The sequence below is a fragment of the Copadichromis virginalis genome, linkage group LG4, assembly GCF_057382275.1.
Source record: "Copadichromis virginalis isolate Kocher_CV1m ecotype Utaka linkage group LG4, C_Virginalis_male_GT1.1, whole genome shotgun sequence".
NCBI lineage: Eukaryota > Metazoa > Chordata > Actinopteri > Cichliformes > Cichlidae > Copadichromis > Copadichromis virginalis.
In genome coordinates this window covers 4,637,793-4,664,587 of record NC_140621.1, presented here as the reverse complement: position 1 = coordinate 4,664,587, position 26,795 = coordinate 4,637,793, and the positions used below count along the sequence as shown (strand labels likewise).

Genomic DNA, 26,795 nt, shown 5'->3' with positions numbered 1-26,795 from the left:
TTGAAGCACCGCTCCTCTCTTAAACGGCAATAAGGATCATTATTAGGTTATTTACATTATTATGTAAATAACAAAATAACTTAAAGCAAAAATTGGGAAACGTGAAGACCGAAGTCTTTATATTAAGGGCCATCAGTCAAACAATACTGTTGCTCTGGGTCTAAACAGAGCGCGTTGTGTGTGACATCTTCTTTTGCGCATGCGGGCCGCTTTGAGCGTTCACACTAGAGAGCGTTTGCTGTCGCATTTTATTTGTAGTGTGAACGAGCAGACAAAAAATCGGATTTGATCAAAAAATCGGAATTGAGCATTAAGACCTGCAGTGTGAACGTAGCCTTTGTGATGCTGCAGTGTTGTTTGACCTGAAACATACGGAGTTTAGGACCCAGATTACTCCCAGATTTAAGAGCATCTTAGTCCGACAAATACGACAATAACGACGGCCGCTTGCATGTTCTGCAAAAAAATGTGCTTTGTTGTGTATCTGACGGACAAACACCAAACCAGTTCCACATCACGGAAGTTGCACCATTTTTACAAACCAATTCTGGTTCATTTGTTTCACTCAACAATCGGCCATGTGCGTATGAAAACAAAGGCACTGCGCATGCGCGTTTTACTCCCATTCTATCGCGATATTTCATTTTCCTATCGTTGCCTAACATTATACCGGTATTACCGTGAACGGTATAATATGGCCCAGCCCTAGTTGTATCCACTTCTTTTATTTGTAAAAGTACCCATAGTGAGCACAAGAGGGAGCCAAAGACCCTCCGCTCACTTTCCATAAGGTCTTCTTTCTTCTTTGAAATTGTCTTTCTTGTTTAACCCGCTGAGCTCTAAGGGATCTTCTGTGATGAGTTGAAGGCAGGGTTAAGATTATAACCTCTGCTGATCTGGAACTCAGAGAGTCTAAGTCAACTGTACTGAAGAAAATGTGACCAGCAGCCCACATTATGCAACGTTACACATATGCACATATTGTCAGAGCAGCCCCGCTATGTTTCCAGAAATATTCCCCAGCTATCAACACCTGACAGGACACATCATGTCCTACATTCTCAAACACAGATGCACATGTATCCCTGTAATGTCCACAGTCAGTCTGTAGGCCTGACTGTATAAGGACCAGGCACGTGCAGCGGGGGGGCTAGAGGGGCTTGAGCACCCGCCCCTTTCCTGATGGGTGCCCAAGGTGCCCTTTTGTTGAGGCAACTTTTTTTTTTAAATTATTATTATTTTTAATGTGTGTGTGCGTGCGGAGTCCTGTCTGTGCTCCTCAACAATAATATTTAACTATTAATCACAGTTTTGCTAAATAAAAGGATCTGGCTCGCATCAGTCACATGATCACATTTAACCAATGATCGCCCTTGACGGCAGAACGCGCTGGTTACGAGCCGGGAACGAGCTCACAAAGAGCACGCGCATTTTTAGCGGTCCGGAGCTGTAGGAGAAACACAAGTTAACTCAGAGACACAGACTGATGCGACAAAACCAGTAAGTAGGTGTACAGCGCACACTGTAGTGTATAGCACACAGGAGTATTAGCTTATTACGTACACGTTGGTAAGTTGTCTTGTTGCAACTGACGAACTGAAACAAACGAGCGTGCTGTGTGTGCAACAGCGCGACAAACATTATCTGTCCTTTTATTAACTGCACAAGTAGTGCTGGTCATAGCTGCTGGCTACCTGGCTGTCATGGGTCTGTAGCTCTGTCACCGTTTTAGGGAACATATTTAGTTTTAAAGTAAGTTACAGCGCTTTTCCTGCCTTTCTGGAGGGATTATATTTCACTAAAAAAACAATCTAATATGCATGTCCACATAATTATGCATTATTATAATTATAATATATTAAAAAACACACGCTGTATTTTAAAGAACATACATTAAGAAGCAGATTATATTAGATTTATATTTTAAATAAGACTGTAACACACGATACTTTACCACTACTGAATGTAGAGAAAGTTAGGATCTTAGGCTTATGGTCTCTAGGAATCGACTAAGGAGCGAATGACACACAGCTAAAAGAACAGTCAACATTTATTCAAAACAAAACCAAAAACAGTCATTCAACAGTTCACAACAGTTCCAATTGTCCATATTTGTCAGTCTGTGTATTCAGTTTTAGAGTTCAGAGTTCAGTGTTCAGAGTTCTTTTCAGTCTTTTCAGTTCAGGCGTGTGAGTGTATAGTGTTAATGTTAGTAGTACTACCCGGGTAGTGTATTGTTCTGAGATCTCATAAGCTTATCTGTCAAGAAGTAACGCAGTTGTCACTTCTAAGTAGGCTGGAAATCTTTCCTGCATCGCAGCTGGGGATCCGGAATCCTGGCTCGCAACTTTAGACTCCAACAAAAAAAACCAACCTGCACAGGGCAGTGAACATATTTTACATGAATATCATATAACAACTAGAGCTGGGCGATAGAACGATAACGATATGTATCGCGATATAACTTTTACTCGATAGAGAAATTAAGCTATCGCGATAGACCTCGCCGCTCTTGTCCTCTTAAAAAAAAAAAAAAAAAAAAAAAGGTCAGCCAATCCAAATTAAGTAGCGCAGAGCCGAACCAATCACAGCCGCAGCGTCACGTCGCGTGACTTGTTACGTACAGCACAAGTGCCAAGCCGCACGTGTGTTTGTTTGGGAAGCAGCCAGCGGGTAATGGAGCCAGCGCGTAATGGAGGAAATGAGTGTGCCGACTAGAAAAATCAACCGAGCGTGACCGAAGAGAAAACAGATGACGGTTCCAATGCCGGAGAGATTGTCAAACGGAAGAGCCATAGAAGTTCCGTAGTGTGAAGGTATTTCGGCTATTTCAAGTCTGACAAAAAACAGAGTAGCGTGCACTGTAAATTGCGCCGAAAGCAAGTCTGGAAATACAATAAACTGGTGCATGCGTCACACTGCGCGCCACGTTATTGTTTCGGTGAAATGAATTTCTACAATACTGTTACTGTTAATTCTACTCTCTGCAGTGTTTAAATGCTTACATATACACACAGTTACTGTCCGTCCACACATACGACTCGGTTCTGCTTCTATGCCCCAGCTTTGTTTACTTTTTCCCACCGAGGCTTCTAGACTTCTGATTGGCCAACATTTTTGCACGGTTAGGAATCTAGCGCCACCTGCTGCTTTGGCATGTTCATAGCAGCGTTTTCCTTCATTTCTGCCTTTATGTGCGGACGGGATTATTTTTTAAAACGAAAACGGAAAATCTCAGTTTTCAAAAATACCCGTGTACGTGTGGACGTAGCCTCAGTCTCTGACTGGAAGCGCTAATTCGTCATTCGGCTTTTGTCAGACTAAAGTAACTGTTAAAACTGTTTGAAAAGCTCAGCTATACAACAAGGAGAGATTGAGAATTTCCTTTTAGTTCTCAGTTTATTTGATATTGACAAAAGTTAGTCAGTTTTGTCTGTTCTTCTGTAAAACAAACTAAGATTTATTTTTAGAATTAATATTTTGTTTCTAAGTGGAATTGACAATTTAGTCTGTTTCGTTTGTTCTATTTTGAAACTTAAACGCTTTAGCGGCTGCCTTTTGTGTAGTTTGCAATATTTGCCTTTATTTATCTGAAAAGGTCTCGTGTTCCTTAAGTACATCTACCCTGTTGAACTTATTATGGGAAATAAATATTTAAATAAAAACAAGCTGCTGATTATTTCACATTTTACTTGTGAGCAACGGCACATTTAAATCTTACAAATATAGTTATTTGGCTTATATCGTGATAGCTATCATTATCGCCTGAAATGAAAAAAACATATCGTGATATGAAAAAATCTCATATCGCCCAGCTCTAATAACAACTTAATCAACACTAGTGACCAAATGTCTCTCACTCTTTGTATATAATGACTTAATGCAATCAATAATAAAATTAATCAAAGAACCTTAAAACAATTTCCACATCATACAAATTTAACTCAAATCTCATATTTTGTGAACAGCAGTCACATCAATCCAATGAATTGAGAGAATGTACATTACTGATGCACGAGGAAAGTGCAAAACGTGGTCGCAGTACTATTTAGCCAAAGACTGCTCATATTTATCATCTCATTACAATAAATAAAACTTACCTACTAGCTTCCAAAGAAATATTTCCGATTGGTTTAAAACATTCACAAGTGAAGAAATAAAAAGATAATACAGCACTTAAAAGGAACACGTGAAATTTACATTATACTAAGCTAATGATTAGCTAACGATTAGCTTGCTATGCTAGCACAGTTAGTCAACTCACCGGAAATGAACAAAAAACACAAAAACAGAGGTACATCAGCATCAACAAAAAGTGTCCGCGTTTCCCAACAAGCGGAAAAGTAAAATCCAATTTGTGGCTTCACACACAACCTTTTTCTTGAACAAGGATTAAAGAAAAACTCGGTGAGTAGCTCCGACCAGCATACGTAGCCTTAGCGCTATTCTCCTTCTCTATAGTTCTCAACTCAAGTTCACAAGCACTAAACAATCTCATAGTGCCACCTACTGATATTCTTTGGGAACAGCAGTTCATTTTCATGAGGCAAATTTTAGGTGGGTTACAAGACAAAATGTGGATTTTACAGCAGTAAAATGATTGTATCTCTACAGTTTAAAAATGTAATAAGCTTTGCCCTGCACAGAGTGGATAGTGAAACAAATGGAATCATCATAATGACATTATTTCATATTTATTACTTCCCCCTCCTCTTTGCTTTATTATTGTAGCTCTAGTAATAAATAATAATGTAAGGATTCTGGATCAGCACAGTGATGCCCATAGTATATACAGTATTCTGAAGAAGGTCTAAAATGTCACTGTGTGTGCATGTGTGTGTTTTATTTAGCTGGATTTAAAAAAATATTACTCATGATATAACATTGTCCAGACATGGCTGGTAAGGACATGAGGAGGAAACAGCAGGAGCTGTGTGAGGCTACTAAAGGCAGGGCTATAACATTTTTCTGTCATCATTTAGATTAAGTGCAAGAGTTGTTAGGTGTGGATAATTAGATTATAGTTTATTGCAATAGCAAGTTGTGCCTTGTTCTCACATAGACAGCAAGTGGAGAGTGATATATGAAATGATGCGATGGAAGGAAGAAGAGAAGCAAAGAGTGATTCACAGGCAGAGCCTAAATTATTTCTCACAGTTTTTTGTGTCCTTATGGTTCCAAGCGCTGTCACCAATCTTTGCACTTTGTTATTATCTTATGACACTTGTTTAATCAGCTACCATCTCTCCTATGGACTTTTTAATGTCTACAGTCTCAGATCAACACAGCCCTGCCCTTCCCATATTAGATTCTTGATGAATGTGTGTTGTTGTTATTCAGCCTGGTTTAATGTGCCCCTTTTTAACTTTGAGCACCCGCCCCTTTAAACCTCTCTGCACGGCCCTGATAAGGACCCTTTCTTCAGCACCAGAAATAGTAACATCAATCATAACGTGGAGCATATGTTACAGGAACACAGTGTCGAACTGCCTGCTCTGTGCTTGACATCAGATATACCGTGTCCAACAACCTAAATGCTAAATGCCTCAGGAAGATTCCCCTGAGGGGAGGAGATGCAGTATTTCTGTCTGACTCTCAAGAGAAGAGCCTAAAAGGGGAAGTGTGTGTGTGTGTGTGTGTGTGTGTGTGTGTGTGTGTGTGTGTGTGTGTGTGTGTGTGTGTGTGTGTGTGTGTGAGCAAACATTTTAATATATATTATGAAGTAGTCCTCCTTGGTCTGTGCAGATACCAGCCTATGTAGCTGCACAGACATGTAGCTGCATGTATTTCTTTGGTGCCATAAATGAGGTCACGACGGATGTTTGTGCATCCCTTTGATTCTGGCAACCAGGTTGCTACCAATTTATGCCAGACTGGTTCCAGCTTCACACAGTGACTGAACTGTATGGATTCGAGCTCCTCTTGGAGCCAGATATTGCACGGGAGCCTGATGGTGTGCATTTGGTGGACAAACCTTGGTCTGGTGGCACCTGGTCAGGCACATGCCAAGCTCCCACATTTTGAAACCACTACGCTTTAGGCTATAACCGTTGGAATGAAGTGCTATAAGATACACGGCGGGTAAGGAAGGATGAAGATCACCTGCCCATACACTCAGAAATGCAAAGCCAGATATAAACAAGATTCAGACTTGCTCCTTTCTTCTCTGTTAATGAATCATTTAACATTGGCTAAGGCAGAAAACTGCCATGTGGTCTGATGTGTCAAAATTTCAAATCTTTTATAAAACTGATGGACACTGCAACTTTCCATCAGGAGAAAAACGAAAGACGCTAGTGTAGTAGCCTAACAGCACCACCCTGTGGTTGGAAAATGCACTTACACCAGCAGTTATACAGACTCGTCTATGAAAACAAAAGATTTATTTTACTCTTGTGAAAATCAAGTTTTGTGCTCCTCTATCTTTGACTAATGAATAATGTGCACAAATGTAGAATTTTAATGTGCAATGAGATAAAAACAGCATCTGTGACACAAAAGATAACCTGGCATGAGTGGACTTACAGACTCACAAAGCACTGTAGGATAATCTGAGCTACATCAACCTGACTCTATCCACAGATTAAGATTAAAAGGGATTAAGATTTGGATACGTCATACAGTTATCACAATGTGGAAATTTAATCACATACAGTGATGCAGCACCCAGTGGTTTTGCGTTGGTTTTGTGTGTGTGTGTGTGTGTGTGTGTGTGTGTGTGTGTGTGTGTGTGTGTGTGTGTGTGCATCACTGACGTCTGCTATACATGAAGCACTTCATACACCTTTGACAGATCAGCCTAATGCTAAATGTTTCAAGCATGGCTGGCCACACTCTAGTCTTAACATCAGTTGTGAACTAGATTAGCAATGAAAGAAAAGAAACTAGAGTGCTGCTATATATACACTGCTTATGTGCAAACCATGTGCCTGTAAGCCAAGTTATTCCTGACCCTGGAAACAACTGCTATTAAAGATTTTATTGTCCACTTACTTGATTGATTTCTTGCTTTTGACCCCATTGCTTTATCCTCCAATAACAGAGTAACGTTTCCTCCTAGAAATCAAATGCTCACTGCTACAAGCTTAGTGAAGTATGGCTGATAGCCCGTAATAGCTACTGCTGTGAGTGGGTTTATAGATTTTATTCTTCATTAAAAACTGTTTCCAGTGTTTTGGGGCTGCCAGTCCTGTCACAGAGAGACGTTTGAGTGCAAGCTGGATCTTAAGGAAGCACTCAAAGTATTTTAGGTGGAATAAAGTCATGCAAGCAAATTCTTAAGATGGAAAACAGAACAACAACAATCAGCATGATCACCACAAACTGTATGTAAGAGACCAGCACAAAGTCACACATTGGTTTTTGCTAGCAGTCAGTGTTTAGGCCATGTTGAGGGGGGTTGAGTCAGAAGTGCACATATTTGTACAAGAGGGTCGAGTGCTAAGTTATCATGCTTAGATATCAACAAGCAACAGTAAAGGTTGCAAAGCACACTAGTCACAAATACCTGCTCACTGGTGCTAAATAGCCGAGCATACATATATCAGAATTGAACTCACCAAGAGCACAGACCTCTAGGATAGGCTGTTTGTATTAGCAACAAAGCATTATTTGTTAGATAATTCCGACAAAAACACACCTAAAAAGGACCAGCACCACAAAAACAGTGACTCCACTTAGTGGAGGAGAGGTTCTGCACACAGCAAGGCCACAAGTCACCACTTTTAGGATCCATCTGTCAGTCTAAGAAGCCACACCCCTAACTTTAAGCCTTAATAGAGTATAAAGGCTGCATTATAAAATAATCCCAGGCTGCCAGACCACACAGTAGTTACAAAAGAGCAAAAAGCGGTGGTGGGGGGTTTTCTTTTTGCCAAACTCTAAAAAGGCAGCTGACACAAAGTCAGCTGTTGGACATTTAACTTGGGAGTGTTTGGGGGTTGATTAAATCCTGTTGGATTCGTTTTTTCAAACTGGGAGGTCGTCTCTTAGCAACCACAAGTAGGAGGAGGAGTGGCCCTAGTATAGAGCCTTGCTGAACTCCTGCAATTATTTTCAACTTCAGTAATCAGAAAATATATTTCACAATTAATGACAAAGTGCCCAAAATATTTGTAAGTTTGAATTTCTGTGACAGTCAAGCAAATTAGAAATTTATTAGTAAGTGCCTCCCACCTGACACCCACAGAATCAGATATTTTTTTTAGTATAGCAACTTTGGCGTAACCGTTGAAAGCATACAAAAATTTACCATTACATTTTTGTTTCTTAGATGCAGTAACGGTCCTCAGGTCTGAGTTGGCTGTTTTTCATTTATTTACATATTTATTTTTAATTAAATTTTCATTTATTTATTTATCTGCAATCTTAAACGTTCATAACTTCTTAAATATGGGGGGATTAGCATTAGCATTAGAAGAAAAACTGAAACAGAGCTTTCTGGGTAAATGTTAAAGGATAACAGCATGTGGGACAGGTATAAGCGGCTGGTCAAACCAAGTTATAGTATATGAAAGTTCTTCTTTTAATCTACACTTTGACACCAGACTTGTCTTCTGGCTGTGACTCCTTCCATTTGTTGAATACAGTACACTCATTTTTTCATTTTTAACACTCACTTTGGAGCCTTCAGTGCTTTCAGTGTTATCCTTTCAAATTTTACCCTGGTAGTATTATGTTCTTGATGCCCACCTCGTTTACTTCAGTGTTTCCTGTAACCGAGACAGGTATTAAAAGAAAAATAAAAAGCTGATTCTGAGGGGTTAACAACTGGCAGACTGGATTCATTTAATATGGAATGATCCTGTTACAGTGCATCCAATTTTGCAGTCATATACAGTAATAAAATCTAAAACCAGAACCTGGACAGCAGCTGCCATCTAACCTGCAGAAAAACAAAGAAACAATACAATCGAACTTTTACACTTTCTTCATCTATGTGTTGTTCAAAAGTTTTGCCAAACAGATTTTTCTGTGTGCTGAACATGTGCACATCGATTGCGTGACTGGCTGCATTATAACTGGCGCTATAACTTCTACTTTACTTTGTGGAACTTTGCAGTAGTTAAAAGGATGGGTGGGGAGGGGAGGAAGGGAGTTGGATGGTGGTGAGGGGGAGGTGGGGAGTTGGATGGTGGGGTGGGGGAGTGGGGAGTTGGACGAGGTAGAGGCGTAGCACCAGGGAGGGGTGGGGCGGGAACTATGGAACCCGGATGCTGATGCTGACCCATGAAAAGGAGGAGGAGGAGTGTAATAGGTGGAGGAAACAAGAGGGGTAAAAAACGGGTAGCGGCAGAGTAGAGGAGGACATCCCGTCAATGATAAACACTCCCATGGATGCGGCCAACTTCGGACTACCTGAAAGACTCGAAACTAAAATGTTTTTACTTATTTAGCGTTTTTTTTTCTGCTCCTTGTGCACGAAGCAGCCGGCTAAGGGAGGAGATGCGGTGATATCATGAGCAAAACCGGCCAGCGAGAAAGAAAGGAAAGACAGAGAAGAAGAGAGAGGGAGGGGGAGAGGGAGCAGGGGAAGAGGAGAGGCGGGGAGTAGGCTACCACCAGGCCAGCTGAGGATGCTTGTTGTTTCTAGAAGCGGGATTAATCACCGGGTTGAGCGCTGATCCTTCCCCCGGCGCACCGAGCGCACCTCTCCACGCTGCAGCTGTCCCGAGCCAGCACGCCTTTCGGCCGTCTGGCCCGGTCTGCCCCCGAGGCTGTTTGCCTTTTTGATGCTCTTCCCCCTCTTCCTCTATTTCCTGATGCAGGGCCGGGGAGGGGGCGAGCCAAAGTGTGCACCGGATATTGGAAAACCCATTCTTCTTGCTGATGCTGTTTGTGATAATAGATTGTTATCTGGGCAACGCCGCATCTACACAGAAAGGCAGATTGTGACCAAATGAGGCCCGACTTGACAGGAAGAGGGGAATGTATGGGCTCGGGAGGATTATGAAAACAGTTTTTTTGGACGGCAACAGAAGAACGGGGGTCCCTGATATCGATCAGGGCATTCTGGCTTCGGATATTCGAGACTGCTCTTACAGAAATCAATCTGTGGCAAATGTAGCCTTCCTGTCCAGGTCTGAATGAGATTTTTCGTTACTGCTGTACTCTTGGCCAGCTGAATAAGCTATATAGGATCAATCAGCTTTAAACTACAGTTATTTATAGCAGGGGGGTGGGTTTAATGTGACTGTTCGCACCTCTGTGGACATCTCCCATCTCTGGTACCGGCTAAACCTCACACGTCCTCATCTCTGATCTTTTCCTACCTTTCCCTTGAATGATGCCGCTTCCTGTGCTTTGGTAACACTGACTTGAAAGACTCTGGATTTACAGAGTGGAAACAGGACCGGTTCTCACTCCTGACCGCATGACAAACAATTGCATGGGAGTAGCCTGCGAGGCCCGGCTTTAGATCACGACCAGTCCGCACCTCCTCTCTTCTCCTTTCCTCCTCTCTGCACCGCCGTATAGCCGCCTGTAATGTGCGTTACGGCATTACGCACGGAGCAGGAGCGAGCGCTATCTTGATTTGCCTTATATCTGGAATAGAATTTCATCTCGGGAAGGATGAGCAGCAAAGAGCTGACGGTGGGCCAGTCCAGTCAGTTTGTGGGGCCTTACCGGCTGGAGAAGACCCTCGGGAAGGGACAGACAGGTAGGCACCCTGCAGAGTAACGCAAAAAACAGGGCGTCTGCAAGGTGCGCCGGGGTGTAACACCCCACTGCAAAGCTACTTTAACATTTCTGTAATATCGAAGCTCATGGTTTAATCCGTATTTATTCTGTACACTAAGTCTTCTCATCTCCTGTAGTTTTATCCCTCCACGGCCTTCTTAAAGGGCCTCCCAAAGGCTAAACATTTTTGAGGAGGTTTCTGAGAATGGAGATAACTCTAAATCAGTTTTTGGAAGCTGAGTTGGAAGAATAAAGCTTTTTGAATTAATCATGACGTCCCTTCCTTCCTGTTATTCACACCGCATCATGATCTGCGATATTCAGATGCTCTCTTCTCCTCCCTCTGTCTTGCTTCTCAGGACTTGTGAAGTTGGGTGTCCACTGTATAACAGGGCAGAAGGTGGCCATAAAGATCGTCAACAGAGAGAAGCTCTCTGAATCGGTTCTAATGAAGGTACATCACTCCAAATTTACCTCATCTACTTATCCAGCTGTCTTTCTAGCTGTGCCGTGCACTGTGGCTGTCATTATGGTGGCTGCCAAGCTCAAATCATGTTAAACTTGCACTCTGCAGAAATAGCAGCAGAAAATGAGTCTTTATTTTTGTCAAGAAAAGCCCGGCAGTGTGTTGGAACTTGGAGCTGCCGAGTGTGTGTGGGCACTGCTTCTGTATACCGAACAATAGGGATGATTTCATTCTGCTAATTAAGCCCTCTGATGAAAGCAACTGCAGCAGAAATACACTGGACTGAACTGAAATCTAAATAGCTTGTTCATGTTGGCGTTTTTAATGTGGTTGATTGCTTGGAGCTTTACAGGGTATGTCTTTTTTAGAACTGGCAGGTTGCACAAGGCACACTTTAGGCGCTAGACGTGCAGCACGGTGCTAGCATATGTTTTAAGATGTGCAAAAATGTCAGCATCCTAAAAACACCGGATAGCTCAAGATTTCATGGTGAGGCAGATATATATCACACATCTGGTATGTTTGGCTTAAACATCACGAACCTGCTCCTGTCCCATTTCCATGTGTGTGTTTATTTTATCAGAACAATACAAAATAATGTTTTCTTTCTATAGTCTGATAACTGTGTTGGGAAAAAAGCAGCATTCACCAATAGCACGTGACAAATGCCCTGAATCACTCAAGCTTAAAAAGGCACAAAATTCAAGGGATGAACCAGTGCTGTGTCCACACATAACGGACAACTTAGCAAAGAGTTAGTGCTAGTGCTGCAAAAACACATAATTTGTACCAATTTCTTTAGCTGAATATGCAAAATGAAATGTCAAAGAACAGTTTGACAGACAAAAATAAATAAATTTTTGCACCAACAAAGTGATTCCAAAACATGGCAAATCTTGTCATGTGTGGTGTGTCTTTAAAAACAAGTGGTGGACAAAAGAAATGACAGGCCTAAAAACTATCTGCAGTCAATGACCTGAAGAAGGAGAACCATCTCAGAAACGCAAAAGAAGTCTAGGTGGCTCTCTTTGAAACTTGAACAATATCTGAAAGTTGACCTCACTTGTATTGAAGCAGAGTGGAATCATGCTGACAGACAACAAAAGGCAGCCAGTTTCCAAAGAAGATTTTTTTGATGTCCTTCAAGAAGCCTTGAGGACTATTCCTGAAGACTAGTTTAAGAAATGACAAGAAAATGGCCTCAGAGAGTTCAGACTATGGTGAAGAATAAATGTGGTCATACTAAATGCTGACTTATATTTAGTATGACCAATATTTTTTTTACGTCATATACTGTATTGCTGTACATTTTTGAATGTTTCAATAAATTGCTGCTCATATTTCCCAATTTCCTACCAAAATATAAAGATATCACTGTGTGGCTACAGACTTTTTCATATATGTTTAGTTTTATGCTGTCTTAAAATATATTTCTTGCGTCACAGTCCTGTTGTATTCAATTAAACCAAGCAGTTTTTCATAGATGTGTTTTACATAGACAACAAGTAGTCCTTAAATGGCCTCACAAAGGTCTTTGTTTAAACTTTTAGGGCATTTCAGACTATATTTTTCAGCTGTAAAGTTTATTTAAAAGACAGTAGACATGACATGAATTTACTGTCCAGCAATCAATCTTCCAGTGTGGAAGGAAAATCAATGCTGCGCCTAGTTCTCTGCCACGTGTTCTGCTCTATAATAGGTCATGCTGTGGACAGCTACTAGAGCTGAATGAATGAATAAATATTTAAAAGGAACACTTAAAATTACATTTCTTTTAAAAAATAGGCATCCATATTTTCATGTATTGTAATAAAACATAAGCAATAAGCATAAAAAGTTTAGCAATAGCTAATATGAGGGCTGTCTGCCCCTGTCTAAGGAAGTACAAGTACTGAATTTAGTCAGATAAATCTTGAGAATGGCCTTTAGACAGAAAAACTAGCTTTTTTCTTTGGTTTCATCATATTTGACTGATCAAAGATTAATAAAAAAAAGTGTGACTATATAAGTTTTACAGAAAACTGCTCCTGGAATCAACTGACACGGCCTGGTCTCAAGGCAAAATGTGAAACAGTCACCGAAAAGAAATATTTTGGTTCATTTAAACACAGGTAATGTGCTACAATAGGAAGTAGATTTTATGCCTTAAGCTGTGCTCTTTGGACTCTTCAAAAGGGATACGTCACCTTGACAGAGCTTTGAAAAAGTGGCAGCCATATTTGAATCCAAACCATGTTTTAGTTCATAAACCTAGAAAGTTATTTTGGTTTTCAGATGCTAACCAAACATCATTAACATCAATTATTAATTCTGTGTGGAATTTGAACTATGGTCTCTGAGAGACAAAATGACTCAACCATAGTAGCCCTGCTAGCTAAGAAGCTGCTTGCTAAAAAAGGCTAAAATGTTAGCAGCAAAATTACGTAATTATGTATTTCTTTGGAGGTTTGTTAGCTATGAGTTGTAAATGTTATTCATCCATAAAGCAGGAGTAAAAAAAAACAAAACAAAACACAGGCTCTAAAAGGGGATGCACTAATAATTTGTCAGAATAGCTCTATAAGCTAATACGGGCCTTCGTGAACGATATCTGCGTATTGTCAAAGTAAGATGATATTTACTGCAGCAGTACACGTTTATGTACGGTGACACATCAATTTTGCACTAGTTAAAATGTTCAGAGATGGTGTGGTGAAGAGCTAAAATACTTTTAAAAGGTTTGGTTATTTTTCTATAATTAAAAGTTAAAAGACAAACAAACAAAACAAAAGAGAAGCGGCTGTGCCAAACTGTTATTTTTAACTTGGATAGTGGCCCAGAAATTCACAGTCACACTCTGTACATGCCAAGTCTTTATCTTCATGAAAGTTTAGATAAGACACAGGCTTTAAACTAGCATTTTGATTAGTAACTAGCATAATGGAGCTAGCTTACTACGGCTTTGACCTGCTTACTAGCTTGCGCAAAGTAAATAATGGTATTAGAACAGGGCACATTTGATTCATGATTTCTTAACAATTTCAATTTCAGAACTTTTTGTTCTAAATTATAATTTGTGTATTGCATCTCTACTTTGTTACTATTTCTGATTATTCTGCACTAAATGTAGCACACTATTGAAAAGAAGTTGAAAAACAAGTCTGCCTATTCTGAATTTTTACCCAACTTTTTTTATATGCTTGTGTCCTCCCTCTTGCTGTCTTACATCATATTTCCCTTCCTCTTCTGTCTGACATTTCCATTTCTATCATTTCTAACTTGCTCTTTTCTCTCTCCCTCTCTCTTAACCTTTCTCTACACCTCTCCCTCCCTCCGTCTGTGCAGGTGGAGAGAGAAATAGCTATTCTTAAACTAATAGAGCACCCTCATGTTCTGAAGCTGCATGATGTCTATGAAAATAACAAATACCTGTGAGTACATCTCTGTGTCTTTCTCCTTTCTGCTGACATAAAATAATCTGCTTCTGGATCTCTGCTAGAGCAGAAACAACACTGAATTAAAAAGGGAAGAATGTTCTGTAAGACAAAAGCGAGATAAATAAGCACATGGCATAGAAGATATACTGCAGAGATAAACCTTTTGTTTTTTATGTTACTTATTTCTTGTCTGTGACCCAGGTACCTTGTGTTGGAGCATGTATCTGGCGGAGAGTTATTTGATTACCTGGTGAAGAAGGGTAGGCTCACCCCCAAAGAGGCCAGGAAGTTCTTCAGACAAATCATCTCTGCCCTGGACTTCTGCCATAGTCACTCCATATGGTCAGTGAGAAGCTACAGGAAACCTTTCTCATTTGTCGTTTGCCTGTTGATGACTTTTCTTTAATGGCTTTAAGAACTAAATCATTCTCAGTTTTTCTGATCCTTTACTTAGTTAAAGTAGCAGTATGACAACTTAAAGATCTACAAGTAAAAGCAGTGCTTACAAACTCCTACTCAAGGAACAGTATGAATATTATCAGATAAACTGCAAGCAAAAATACTGATTCTGCAGATATTTGCCGCCTGGGCCTTACAGGTTGTTATGAATAATAATTAGACCTGGGTTTGTTTTATCTATTTCATATTCAAGCAGCTGGTTTAGCCCACTGGCTCCCAAGATGGAATAAATGAGAGATAATTCATTATTCATTTAGCCACATTCTAGCTTCTCATCGTCTTTTTATAATAGAATTTGGCGAATTAAAATAAATATTATTGAATATTCGTATTTAAATTTATTTCACTTATTTTTATTTAACAAAGAAAAAAGGTAGAGGATTAAAACTCTTTTAGATGAGTGTCCTAGCCAAGAAAGCACAAATGAGACTATGTTAGAAGTTTAAAGGGACCCTTTAAACAGTGGTAGGTGCTCATATTAGCCATTAAACCTTCAAAAACTCAGGTCAGCTAATGTATCTATAGTGCCTATGACTCAAAACACTAATAGTTTCAGATCATTTTTTCTACTCTTGTGTCTTCATGATTTCAGTAAGAGGGAAAGATGCCTAATATGGTCATATCGGGCACCGCCCACTTCCTATTTTGTTGTTTGAGGGGCAGAAAAATTGTCTTAAAGAGAGGCTAGCTTTAAGGCAAGGATTATTTTAAATCATCAGTTGTGGAAAGCTACTCTAGTAGAGTTCTTCAATAAAAATGAGGATTTGGAAAAGAGCATAATCAGTCCAGTTGAATGAGGAATTGTCTCTGGTGGAATTATTACCAAATGCAGATTGAGCCCCAAGGTTTTCCAAACCTATACGCTAGCTGTATGTGATTTTTTTTAGGCCCATCATATACTTCTAATGAAGAATTTTTGTTTGTTAATAAATTGCTGATTGTGGCTGTTAGATAACAGCGATTTTTCAAATTCCTCATTTCATATTTAGTGGTGACTCAAACAAAATTGCACTGTGGATACAAATTTTGGTGACTGTTAGTAATGTGTGGGTAACGTACACTGAACGTGACACATATGCAACTTGATTGGCTTACATGTTTCACTGCTGATTGGCTCTTTGGAGGCATAGTCATGACAATCACCATCTGTGTTTGAATTCTAACACAGGTTGATTTTTTTAGCATTATCTGAGTGCCATGTCACCTGCTTATATAATTGGTCTGATTGAAACCAGTTCCCTATTAGAAGAAGAGAAAGCCTTCTGGAAGAGAAAGCCTCCATGTGGTTACATGGAGGCTTTCTCTTCCAGAAGCCTAACCTTTAATAAACACTGTGCTATGAATGTTCACGTCAAACTAGTCAACCAAATATACAAATAAGTACCTTTCTTCTTTCTACTTACGGCTTGGAAAAAATACTTCAGTGCTTTCATTGAGTGTTTGTATGTTCAGTCACAGAGACCTTAAGCCAGAGAATCTTCTCCTGGATGAGAAGAACAACATCAGGATAGCAGACTTTGGCATGGCCTCGCTACAAGTTGGGGATAGTCTGCTGGAAACCAGCTGTGGGTGAGTATGGGCAAAGACCACAAAGAAGATTTTGTGGTTCAGTTGTCTTATCAGTTTTATTGTAATGAATAAAACAGATAGCATGTGTGCAGTATCTTAGTATTTTAATGAATTTAAGCAACCCATAAAACATCCATTGTGCTTTTTACATAATCAATGGCAGCATTCACCAAGAGCTCAAACGCTCAGCCCATTGGGAGGAGTGTGGATTTAAATGATAAAATTAGCAACAGATTGTAGGTTTTACCTGGATTCACCTTTTCAGTCCGTGGATTAAAAAGCAGGTGTTCTCAGTTTTTGTACTCTCAGATCACAACACAATCAACATCCATGAAAGCGTTTTTGATATCTTGGTGAATAAAATAATTCTTTCCTTTCAGATCTCCCCACTATGCTTGCCCAGAGGTCATAAGGGTGAGTTACCTACTTTAAATGAATGATGTCTTTTGTGTGTGTTTGCATGTGTAACATTAATCCACTGCGGTGTTTCAGGGTGAGAAGTACGATGGTCGTAGGGCGGACGTTTGGAGTTGTGGAGTCATTCTGTTTGCTCTCCTCGTGGTAAGAAGATTCTCTCAGCTTCTGGGGTTTTTATATCTCTTTCTTATAGTGTGTACTCTTTTCTTTTTTGTATGATTGTACGACTTATGTCTATTTAGAACATTTACTCTTTGAGCTCTCAGTTATTAGCTGTAACCACGTAACCCAAAACTGAACCTTGTGGTTGAGAGATGAACAAAAAGTGCTTCTTTGACGAAAAGAAAGAAAGAAAGCTGGGGACCATATGCTGTACGGTTATTAAAGAGGTCCAGGTGGAATCTGCCCTGAGGCCATATACTGCAGGTCTTCCCCCTGCTCTCCCTCCCAGCTTTTCCACAGTCCTTTCACAATAAATGCTAAACAATGGATAATATTTGATGTGGGTTAATAACAGTGATCTGATTTCCAAGATCTTGGCTGAGGTCTGCCATGTGCTTTTACCCCTGAGGTCACCCTGGGTGATTTGTCCTAACTTTATATCTTGGAGAAAGGCCAAATGGATCATTCTGGAAAAAATCTGAATAGTTTTTGAAATGTGTTAGAGTTATTTATTTATTATTTTTCTTTGTTTCCTGATTGCCAAGACAAGAGAGAACTACTTAACACGAAGATTGCCCTGGGATGGATTTAGAGTTAGGGTTGGACTGGGTTCGTTACAGATGATGACTTAGAGCTTATCAGTTCGACACGGCAATCGAGGGTCCACTTGGGTCTGAGTGATGTCAATTGTCACATCATAAATGCAAGGTGCCATGCACATGTCTAAGTGCTTTCCAGTTTTTTGGGACTTGTCTGCAAGACACTATACCACATTGCACAAACTAATCCTCCTTAAGGTGGACTTGAAGCAGCCTTGGTTATCAGTGGTGTCCACAGCTTCACATGTTCATGTCCTTAGTCCTCAGGATATCGTAAGGTGTAACGTGTGGAGCTGGTACTTACTCTGAATGTCACCAGCTATTATTAGATGAGATACATCTCAATTTGGATAGAAGAGTTGGACCAAAAAAGCAATTCTGATATCTGTACATAAAGACTTTAAATGGTTAGGGTTGACTGGGAAAACAAAGTTGCCAGCTGCAGACTGGTGAGCAGTTCTTCTTTTTGATTAAACCACCAGTACTTCTTAATCTCATCCTTTCTCTCTCCATCGTCTGCCGTCACTTTCCAGGGTGCCTTGCCTTTTGATCATGACAACCTGCGGCAGCTTCTAGAGAAAGTGAAAAGTGGAGTATTCCACATGCCACACTTTATACCTCCTGACTGCCAAGCTTTGCTCAAAGGAATGATAGAAGTCAACTCTGACAAGAGACTAACGGTAAGAAGGGAACATGTCACTATTACCAACATTAGCTGATGGTGATTTACCTAGATTTTCTGAGCCCATGTTTTAGTTTTCGTTGATTATATAATAATAATGCAGCAACGCACAAGATATGTAACTACAGTGACATTGAAGAGGTTATCCAACATCATGTTGGAAGCAAAGATGAAGAGCTCTCTCTGAATTCTTTTCGTTTTCCTGTTAAAATCTGTCGGAAGGAGAATAAAGGAGCTTCAACCCACAAGATTAGGCATGACTATACAAATCAAAAAGTGTACTCTAATTTGATTCATTTTGTCTACAACGAACACAACTAAACATTTTGTAATTATGGCTGACTTTAAGCTAACTTGTCAGGCTATGGATTGTTCCAGATAAAGACATTGTTGGACTTGCTCATCTGACCGACATTCATTAGCATATCTGCAAGCTAGCTTCCTACTAACAGTATTAACTGGGCTTTACTTCCTTAAGAATACCGCCTGCACAGATAGCAGGTTGGTCCTGCTTGTCGCAGTAGGAGGTCCTAGCCAGTGTTACCAGCTAAGAGTCAAAGCCATAAATTATTACCCATTCTGTGAGTTGTTTGCCTCATGACATTGAAATAAATTATATTTATTGAAATATGAACACATAGGCAGCATGGTGGTGTGGTGATTAGCATTGCTGCCTCACAGCAAAAGGTTCATGATTTGATTCCACCATCTGGCCGGGGCGTTTCTGTGTGGAGATTGCATGTTCTCGCTGTGTTTGTGTGGGTTCTCTATGGGTAATTTGGCTTCCACCCACAGTCCAAAGACATGCAGTTAGTGGGGTGAAGTTAATCGGTAATGCTAAATTGCCCATCAGTGCGATTGGTTGTCTGTCTCTATTTGTTAGCCCTCTGACAGACTAACACCATGTCCAAGGTGTACCTTGCCTCTCGGCCCATGGTAGATAGCATAGGCTCCAGCGCAACTTAGCAAGGATAAGTGGAATGGATGGTTGGAAATATGTCTGCGAAGGTTCTCAGTCATCCAAGTCATCGTAGTCTAAGGAGCTTGGAAAGAAAAGCTTCTGGAGTTCTTGGAGTTGCTTGAAGCCGTTTCACCTCTTCACCCTCTTGGGGCGGGGGACAGTCCCACAGGGCTTAAATCTGGGACTCTCCACCATTTGACCTTAGAACTGAAGAAGCTTCTCAGATGAGAGGTGAAACGTCTTCAAGCAACTCAAAGAAGTCCAGACGCTTTTCTTTGCAAGCTCCTTCATTGGTTGGAAATATGAACACGTGCAGTAGCCTAATAATTGGTAAAAATCAGTGTAATCTCAAAATGTACTTATCTATCAAAATGTACTTGGTAACTATCTTAACACTAAACTACAATTCTTTTTCTCCTACATGAGTTATGGAACAGTATTGTGTGTGTTACCAGTCTGTTCACGTTTCCCATTTTTAAAATTTCGAAAAATAAAGGTGGAGATGCTGTTTCACTGAACTGTGGAATGTAGTGTTAACTGAACTAGCTAAGTACCTGCAATTTGTATGATTTGTCAGTAACATTTCAGCCAGATAAACTGTAGCACCATTAAAATGAAAGGCCTGTTTTTGTCTTCCTCTATTTAAAATCAACATCATGCTGTTTCGAAAACTAATTTTAATGTTAGATCTGCTTCCATAATCCTTGTAAATTGCATCAAATGTAAAAGCCTTTCAGGTGTCGTAAAAGTAGCAAAGGAGGGTGGGGATTATCGGATTTTTTACAGCACGTGGCCTGGACATTTAAAAGGGTGGATGAGGGGAAAAGAAAAGACCCGGCCTCTGGGTTTGCTTCAAGATGTGACAGACATTAAACCTGACACGAGACCTTACAGAGGGAGGATGAAGGAGAGAAACGAGGAGGGTAGAAGGAGTGAGCAGAGGCATGGCCGTAAGGTTTTGCTAAAAGACAGAAGTAGAGTCAGCAATGACAGAACTACCACTATTTGTTGTTTCTATTCTTAGACGCAAGTTTGTAGTTTTTAAATGAATCCAGGAACTCAAAACCTTTTCTAACTACAGGTCAGATTCTTGAAAAAGAAAAGACTGGTAGGGTGAGTAAGTGAACGAATAAAGAAATGAGTGAATGCTCTGGGCAGCTAGATGAAGTTCCATTGAACTCAGGTTATAAAATGAAGCTGAGATAAAGCAATCGTGTGGAAATTAATTCATGCTTAACAGGCAGGTAGATGGGGACAACTGTGACAATGTGTGTCACAGAGGGCTGTAAAATAAGGACAGAGAGGAGGAAAAGTCTGGTTAGTTAGTCTACTACAGCAGATTTAATCAAAGCTGTGAGTTTGTCTGATGAGCTGTTGATTAATGGAGCCTGAAACCAGGTCAGACTGTCTCTCCCTCACTCTCTCTGTCTCTATCCGCTTCCTCGTTGCCTCCATGGAAACCACCCACTGCACAAGGAGACAGATTCCACACCAGTTTAGTAGTAGTTAAGAGCAAATAAAGCAACACATCTTTAGTGTTTCATCACATTTAATTTATAACAGGAGGCGGTTGGAAAGGCTCCTGTCTGCAGTCCTTTGTAAGCAAGTTCACCAATGCAAATCCCTAGCTGTGTGCAGATGCTTGCAAGTTTCCTCTCTGCAGATGTATAAATGCAGTGCTTACACAGTAGGCCCACTTTCTCCTTTTATACACTTGCAGAACTGCAGCTGCTTCATTATTCTAGCCCCAAGAGATGCTGCACAGGACCGATGGGATGGCTTCTACTTATATGCAGTCCTAATGCAGAGAATCTAATGTACGAGGGCATGTAGGACTGCTGCAGGGAAACTTTTTACCATGTTGTGAAAACTAGAATCTGTGGCCCTTTACTGGCTAAATGCTCCACCAGTTAGCTCATATAACTATAATGACCTTGCTGACATGTTGATATAATGAAGATAAAAATAGTTAGCATGTTTACCATCATGTTAGCCTGTCAAATCTGCAAATCTTAGCTAGCTAGAAAGAGTAGCTAACGCCTAATAAATAGAGCTGTGAAAAACAGAGTACATTAGCAGCGTGTGGAACCACCTTTGGTAGCAATAACCTCAAGTCAACTTCATCAATCACTCATCATCATCACTGTGGAGGAATTTTCTGTCCACTCTCCCTTACAGTGTCGCTTCAGTGCAGTGAGGTTTGTGAGCAGTCATTTATGCATCTCAGTGAGGTTGTGGTCTGGACTATGGCTTTGTGGTTTATTCAGATATACCTTTGCAAACCAATGCTGTAGTGGCATGTTCTTTTTAAACAGTCCTGAGATGTAGCTCGTGGGTCCTTCTGGGCATTGCATGGTTTGACCTGGGTTTTATGTCCACTCCTGTAGAGATTGAAATATTTCCACTAATAAGATGGGCTTCACATTGTTTCATTACCTTCCCTGTAAGAAAAATGGCTTCTTTTAGATCACCGTTGTAACATGTCTTTAAAAAGTTAGGATGGGGCAACAAAAGGCGATAAAAGTAAGTGGTACTAAAAGAAACAGCTGGAGGAACATTTTGCAACTAATAAGGTTAACCGGCAACAGGTCAGTAATACAACTGCGTGTAAAAAGAACATCTTAGAAAGACTCAGAAGAAAACATGGGTAGGGGTTCACGAATCTGCAACAAACAGACACGATTCTGTCCTGTAAATCGCTGCATGGGCTCAGGAACAATTCCAGAAATCACTGTCTGTGAACACACGACGCCACACCCAAATGCAGGTTAATGCTACTGTCTTCTCTGGGCAAAGCTCATTTAAAATGGACTGAGGCAAAGTGGAAAACTTTTCTGTGGTCGGATTAACTGAAATTTGAAAGTCCTTTTGAAAAACATGGACCTGCATCTCCTGGACTAAAAAGGTGAGGGACCAAAGATGAGAGTTTCTGAACTGAGGGGGCATCAGTACACGTTTTAGAGCAACATATGCTTCCATCCAGACAATGTCTTTTTTTCACCAATGGAAAACATCGTGTAATTAAAAAATTAGGCTGCTGAGTGTTGAACAGCTCGAATGCAATAGCAAACAAGAAGCAGTGGTTTCTATTTTGTGAAAAAACTGTGAGTTTGTGAGATTTGCAAATCATTCTGTTCTGTTTTTATGTACATTTGATATAACTTCACAACTATTTTTGGACTTGTAGTTGTAAAATATGGGTTTGAGTCAGAAGTCTGGGTTCATTTTGAGATGTTTTTTGTTTTTTTTAATGAAGCAAATGGTCCGATATAACACGAAACTGGTCAAATGAGACAAATGACACACAGACGCTAAACATACTGCTTCTTAAAATAGCGCACGTATTTCAGCTGTGCTAACATAATTAGAATAATGGTATTTCTATTAACAATCATCATTTTAGCATGATAAGCTCACATCAGGTAACACAATATGACATTAGAACATGGGTGGAGTTACTGAAAATGTAAATCTACTAAAATTTTTATTCAAAATTATAGGTAATTTACGATTAATCACTCAATCATTATCATAAACGTGATCATCTTATGTTATATCAAACATAAACAGATGTGCTTTCCTTAAAAACGCTGACATTTTTCCCAGAACCCAGAGTTGAGATGTGATTATACATGTAAATAAGTCACAATAATTCTCTTTAATATGCTTTAATGTGCTTTAATATTGGCTTGTGTTTTTTCAATACAGCTTGAAGCAATACAGAAACACCCCTGGTACCTGTAAGTATATTTAACTTTTTATTTTGTTCTTTTGTCCGTCTGGCTTTTTTTTTGCATTTTACATTTTCCCCTCTCTATTCAATGCACCTCCACCCCTGCTGACTTTTTATACATACCAGCTTACTATGATCCTTCAAAGGAACTGTTTCAAAGGCAGCGTAAGAAATCTCTGCAGAATTTCCCCTTGTTAAATTTAACAAAGTCAAATAGCATTTTATGGAATCATAAGATGTCTTTCCTAATTCCAATTCTTAAATATAAAGCTTTTAAGTCATGCTGGTACTGAAATACCGTGTCTCATACATAAAGTACACCATCAGTGAGCGTTAACTACAAGTAGGTGAGTGAATCCTGTGATCTATTTTGGGATTTCTCTCTTCAGTCCTGCAGTCTTGGAGACCAAGAGTAGCTCCCGGCCTGGATTTTGGAAAGCAAAATTAAGCTTTTCAGTTATTCTCACATTTTTATTTTCTGTCAGGGTGTAAGTGAAACAATACTACCTCTACTATCTCTTTCAATAGTCATGCTTAAACCAGATCTATTTATACTTAAACATGAAAGCCTGTGGCTGATGTGGCGGTGTTCACTGCACCACATGCTAAACTTTCTTCAGAGAAAGCATTTTTAATTACACAGCCTAAATAGACTGACTTTTTGTTTTTGTGCCAGGGGCGGTCGGAACGAGCCCTGTCCAGAGCAGCCTCCCCCTCGCCGAGTGTGTATGAAGAGGATACTGTCCTTAACTGAGCTTGACCCTGATGTCCTGGAAAGCATGTACTCCCTAGGGTGCTTCAGAGATCGGGTTAAACTCACACAGGACCTTACAAGTGAGGAGTGAGTAAATACAACACAGAAATGTCCACTTTTACATCCGAGATATTGCCGAATCTGTGCCAACCACGGTTCAACTCACAAATCAGATTTACGTCCACATGCCTGTTTCTCCGTTATTCCTCCTGATTCCTGAGTTTACAACATCACAGCCGCTGGCATCTCAGCTCTTACACAGGCGCTAAGTGCAGTTTTTAAATGTAAGTGTGCTTGTATACATACTGAGCAAGTAAAAACAGAAAACACGACTCTGTGTTGCTGATTTAATTTCTCTTTTTCTCATTATCTCTTTGTCTCATTGTGGCCAGCCAGTTACTTACATCATGAACTGCCTGACATGGCAGGAACAAGAGCAACAATGCAAACAATGCCTCTCGCATTTTCCTCTCTGTCCGTCCTCTCCGTCTGCAGAATTAACGTGGATGTTCACCCACCACACGAGGCTCCAAAATAAAATTGTATTTAGTCTCTTCATGGCAGTAATAAAAACAATACATACATAAAAGAGTCATTAAAAAAGTTATTAAAAAACTTTGTTCTTTGTGAAGTGAACTCAGCCTGAGGAAAGGAGCTGGATACTACTGTATAAAACCAATCACCCTCTGAATCAACTGAGATGTTTTTGGATGTATATTTAATAAATGTAACACATGTCAGATTTGACCTTATGACTTAAACAAGTTAGCCACATGAAATTTTCAGGGATAAAAAGCTCCTTTAAATTCTCTTAAAACCTGCAACAATTGCAACATCATGGGATATATGACAGTTTAATGTCTGTGATATAGAGTAACAGAAACAAGAATTGGTAGCCTGGACAGTTAATCTATTTCCTGAATATTCACTTAAGAAAATTCAAAAAGTACATTTTCAAATGTCCTTCGAAGGTCGCCGCTATGAGTGGAGTGGCTCTGCACATAGTGTGAATCATTTGTTCTTTATTTTAGCCATTTAAGCTCCCTTTCTGTTGCCAACTTTCTTCTGATTGGCTGCCCCTTGGAAGGGTTTGAATAGCAGGTGGGCAGGACGGCTTTGGTTACAGTTGGAGGAGAATTAAAGGTGACGTGATTTGAAAGAGTCCTTAATCTGATCTCTAAACTTTTTTTCTGATTTAGTATATTTCAGTTGCAAGTATTAATAATTTTAGGGGGAAAAGCCACAAAATAACAATAAGAGTAAAAGTGAAAAGGAGCAAAGTGCAATTATTTATATAGAGAAACCATCAGAAAATCCTCTTAGACGCATATATAATTATCCAGCTGTGCAGTCCTTAGCTTTATGAAACATGTCTGCAGTGCAAAATAATTCGTATTCTTATCCTTATTATATCCTGGCTCTTTTACTTGCCACAGCAGGAGGAGCAGTTTTTCATACTACAAGCATGCAGACAGGGTTAGCAACCACTGTAGCAGAGGCGCTAGCAGCTAGCTGATCCGTGTGGCAGCAACATGACTTCCAAAACTGCTAATGTTTGTAATAACTTGTTAATTTGTTGCCTCACCTTCAAATAATTCACAAAGGCAGGTTTAGAGTTGACACTGAACTTTGTTGACATGAACAATGAATACTTACTTTCCCCAATCAGGAAGTGACCCAAAGCAAGCAAAAAAAGTTAGCTAGTAGTGTGTCTACTTTATTTAGACATTATGCATCAAAATGTACTTACTGTATGACCAAGTTACTCTAATACATGGTTTTTTTTTCACATATAGATATTAGATTTAGCAAAAGATGACCACTTTCTCTCAGTTATATAGTTTGCTACCTAGCCAGCTAGCTAGACATAGATACAGGTAGGTTAAAAAAGTCATTTCTTTTTAATGACCACTAGCACACAATCCTGCAAAAACACTTCAGGTCCTGTAGAACTTTAACTAGCAATCCATGAAAGCAAACAAAGACATCATCGCCTTGCATGTCTTTTTTAACATCTTTGTAAAGTCTTTATGATGACCAAAGACTGACCTTTTGGCTGTTACATTTTTCCCCCCAGCATTTAATTCCTGCTTTACTACGCTTGTTTCTGCAGGGAGAACCAGGAAAAGATGATCTACTACCTCCTGTTGGACAGGAAAGAGCGATACCCCAGCTGTGAGGACGAGGATCTGCCACCAAGGAATGACATAGGTGAGATCGTCCTGACCATAAAAAAATAAGATGTAAAGCTCTAAATGTATATGTTGACCTTCGTTCATGCTACTATTTATTCTTGAAAATGTCCAGAGATGTTTTTAATTATTTCTTGCATTTCCATTTCAATTAATTCACAAATATTTTTGTCTCGCAGACCCACCCAGGAAGCGTGTTGACTCCCCCATGCTGAATCGTTATGGCCGCAGTCGTCCGGAGAGGAAGAGTTTAGAGGTCCTCAGTGTCACAGAACAGGTTTCTCCCACCCCGCCTCGCAGGGCCCTGGACACTAATGCATACAGCCAGAGGTACTAACTGTTTAAAACTACAAGTGAGAACAAAGTGTTCAGCTTTGGAAGAGATTAGAGCTACAAACTGCCAGAATATTTTTTTGATGATTGAGCGCATGTGTTACTTTCTGCTGTCTTTGAAAGGTCTCGTTCAGTCAGTGGGGCCTCCACAGGTCTGTCCTCCAGTCCTCTTAGCAGTCCCAGGGTAAGAACTTCACCCTATATTGTTTCTGTGTGGATCTCGGTGGCTAGGTTTAGGCAATTTTTCTGTTTAGTTGTTTTAAATGTTTTAAACATAGTCCATATAACCAACCTATATCTATTCAGAATACATATGCTGTATTTTATATTATTTGACAACATGATTGTGTAAAAGTATAGGAGTGGCACAGA

At 40.0% G+C, this 26,795-nt stretch overlaps 1 protein-coding gene across 2 annotated transcripts in view; it reads left to right on the top strand.

Annotated features, from left to right (window-relative positions):
• The first annotated feature begins 9,543 nt into the window (after window positions 1-9,543).
• The window catches only part of LOC146710626 (serine/threonine-protein kinase BRSK1-like), a 37,842-nt gene continuing 20,590 nt past the window's right edge, over window positions 9,544-26,795 (top strand). For both annotated transcript variants that reach the window (XM_085453219.1, XM_085453218.1), the window contains exons 1-13: window positions 9,544-10,660; window positions 11,040-11,134; window positions 14,471-14,556; window positions 14,764-14,904; window positions 16,474-16,590; window positions 16,971-17,004; window positions 17,083-17,151; window positions 18,302-18,448; window positions 23,120-23,151; window positions 23,821-23,985; window positions 26,012-26,109; window positions 26,270-26,420; window positions 26,547-26,607. In XM_085453219.1, coding sequence (XP_085309345.1) covers window positions 10,573-10,660; window positions 11,040-11,134; window positions 14,471-14,556; window positions 14,764-14,904; window positions 16,474-16,590; window positions 16,971-17,004; window positions 17,083-17,151; window positions 18,302-18,448; window positions 23,120-23,151; window positions 23,821-23,985; window positions 26,012-26,109; window positions 26,270-26,420; window positions 26,547-26,607 — 1,284 coding nt within the window. In that variant the 5' untranslated portion in view covers window positions 9,544-10,572. The remainder of the gene's footprint in view (window positions 10,661-11,039; window positions 11,135-14,470; window positions 14,557-14,763; window positions 14,905-16,473; window positions 16,591-16,970; window positions 17,005-17,082; window positions 17,152-18,301; window positions 18,449-23,119; window positions 23,152-23,820; window positions 23,986-26,011; window positions 26,110-26,269; window positions 26,421-26,546; window positions 26,608-26,795) is intronic.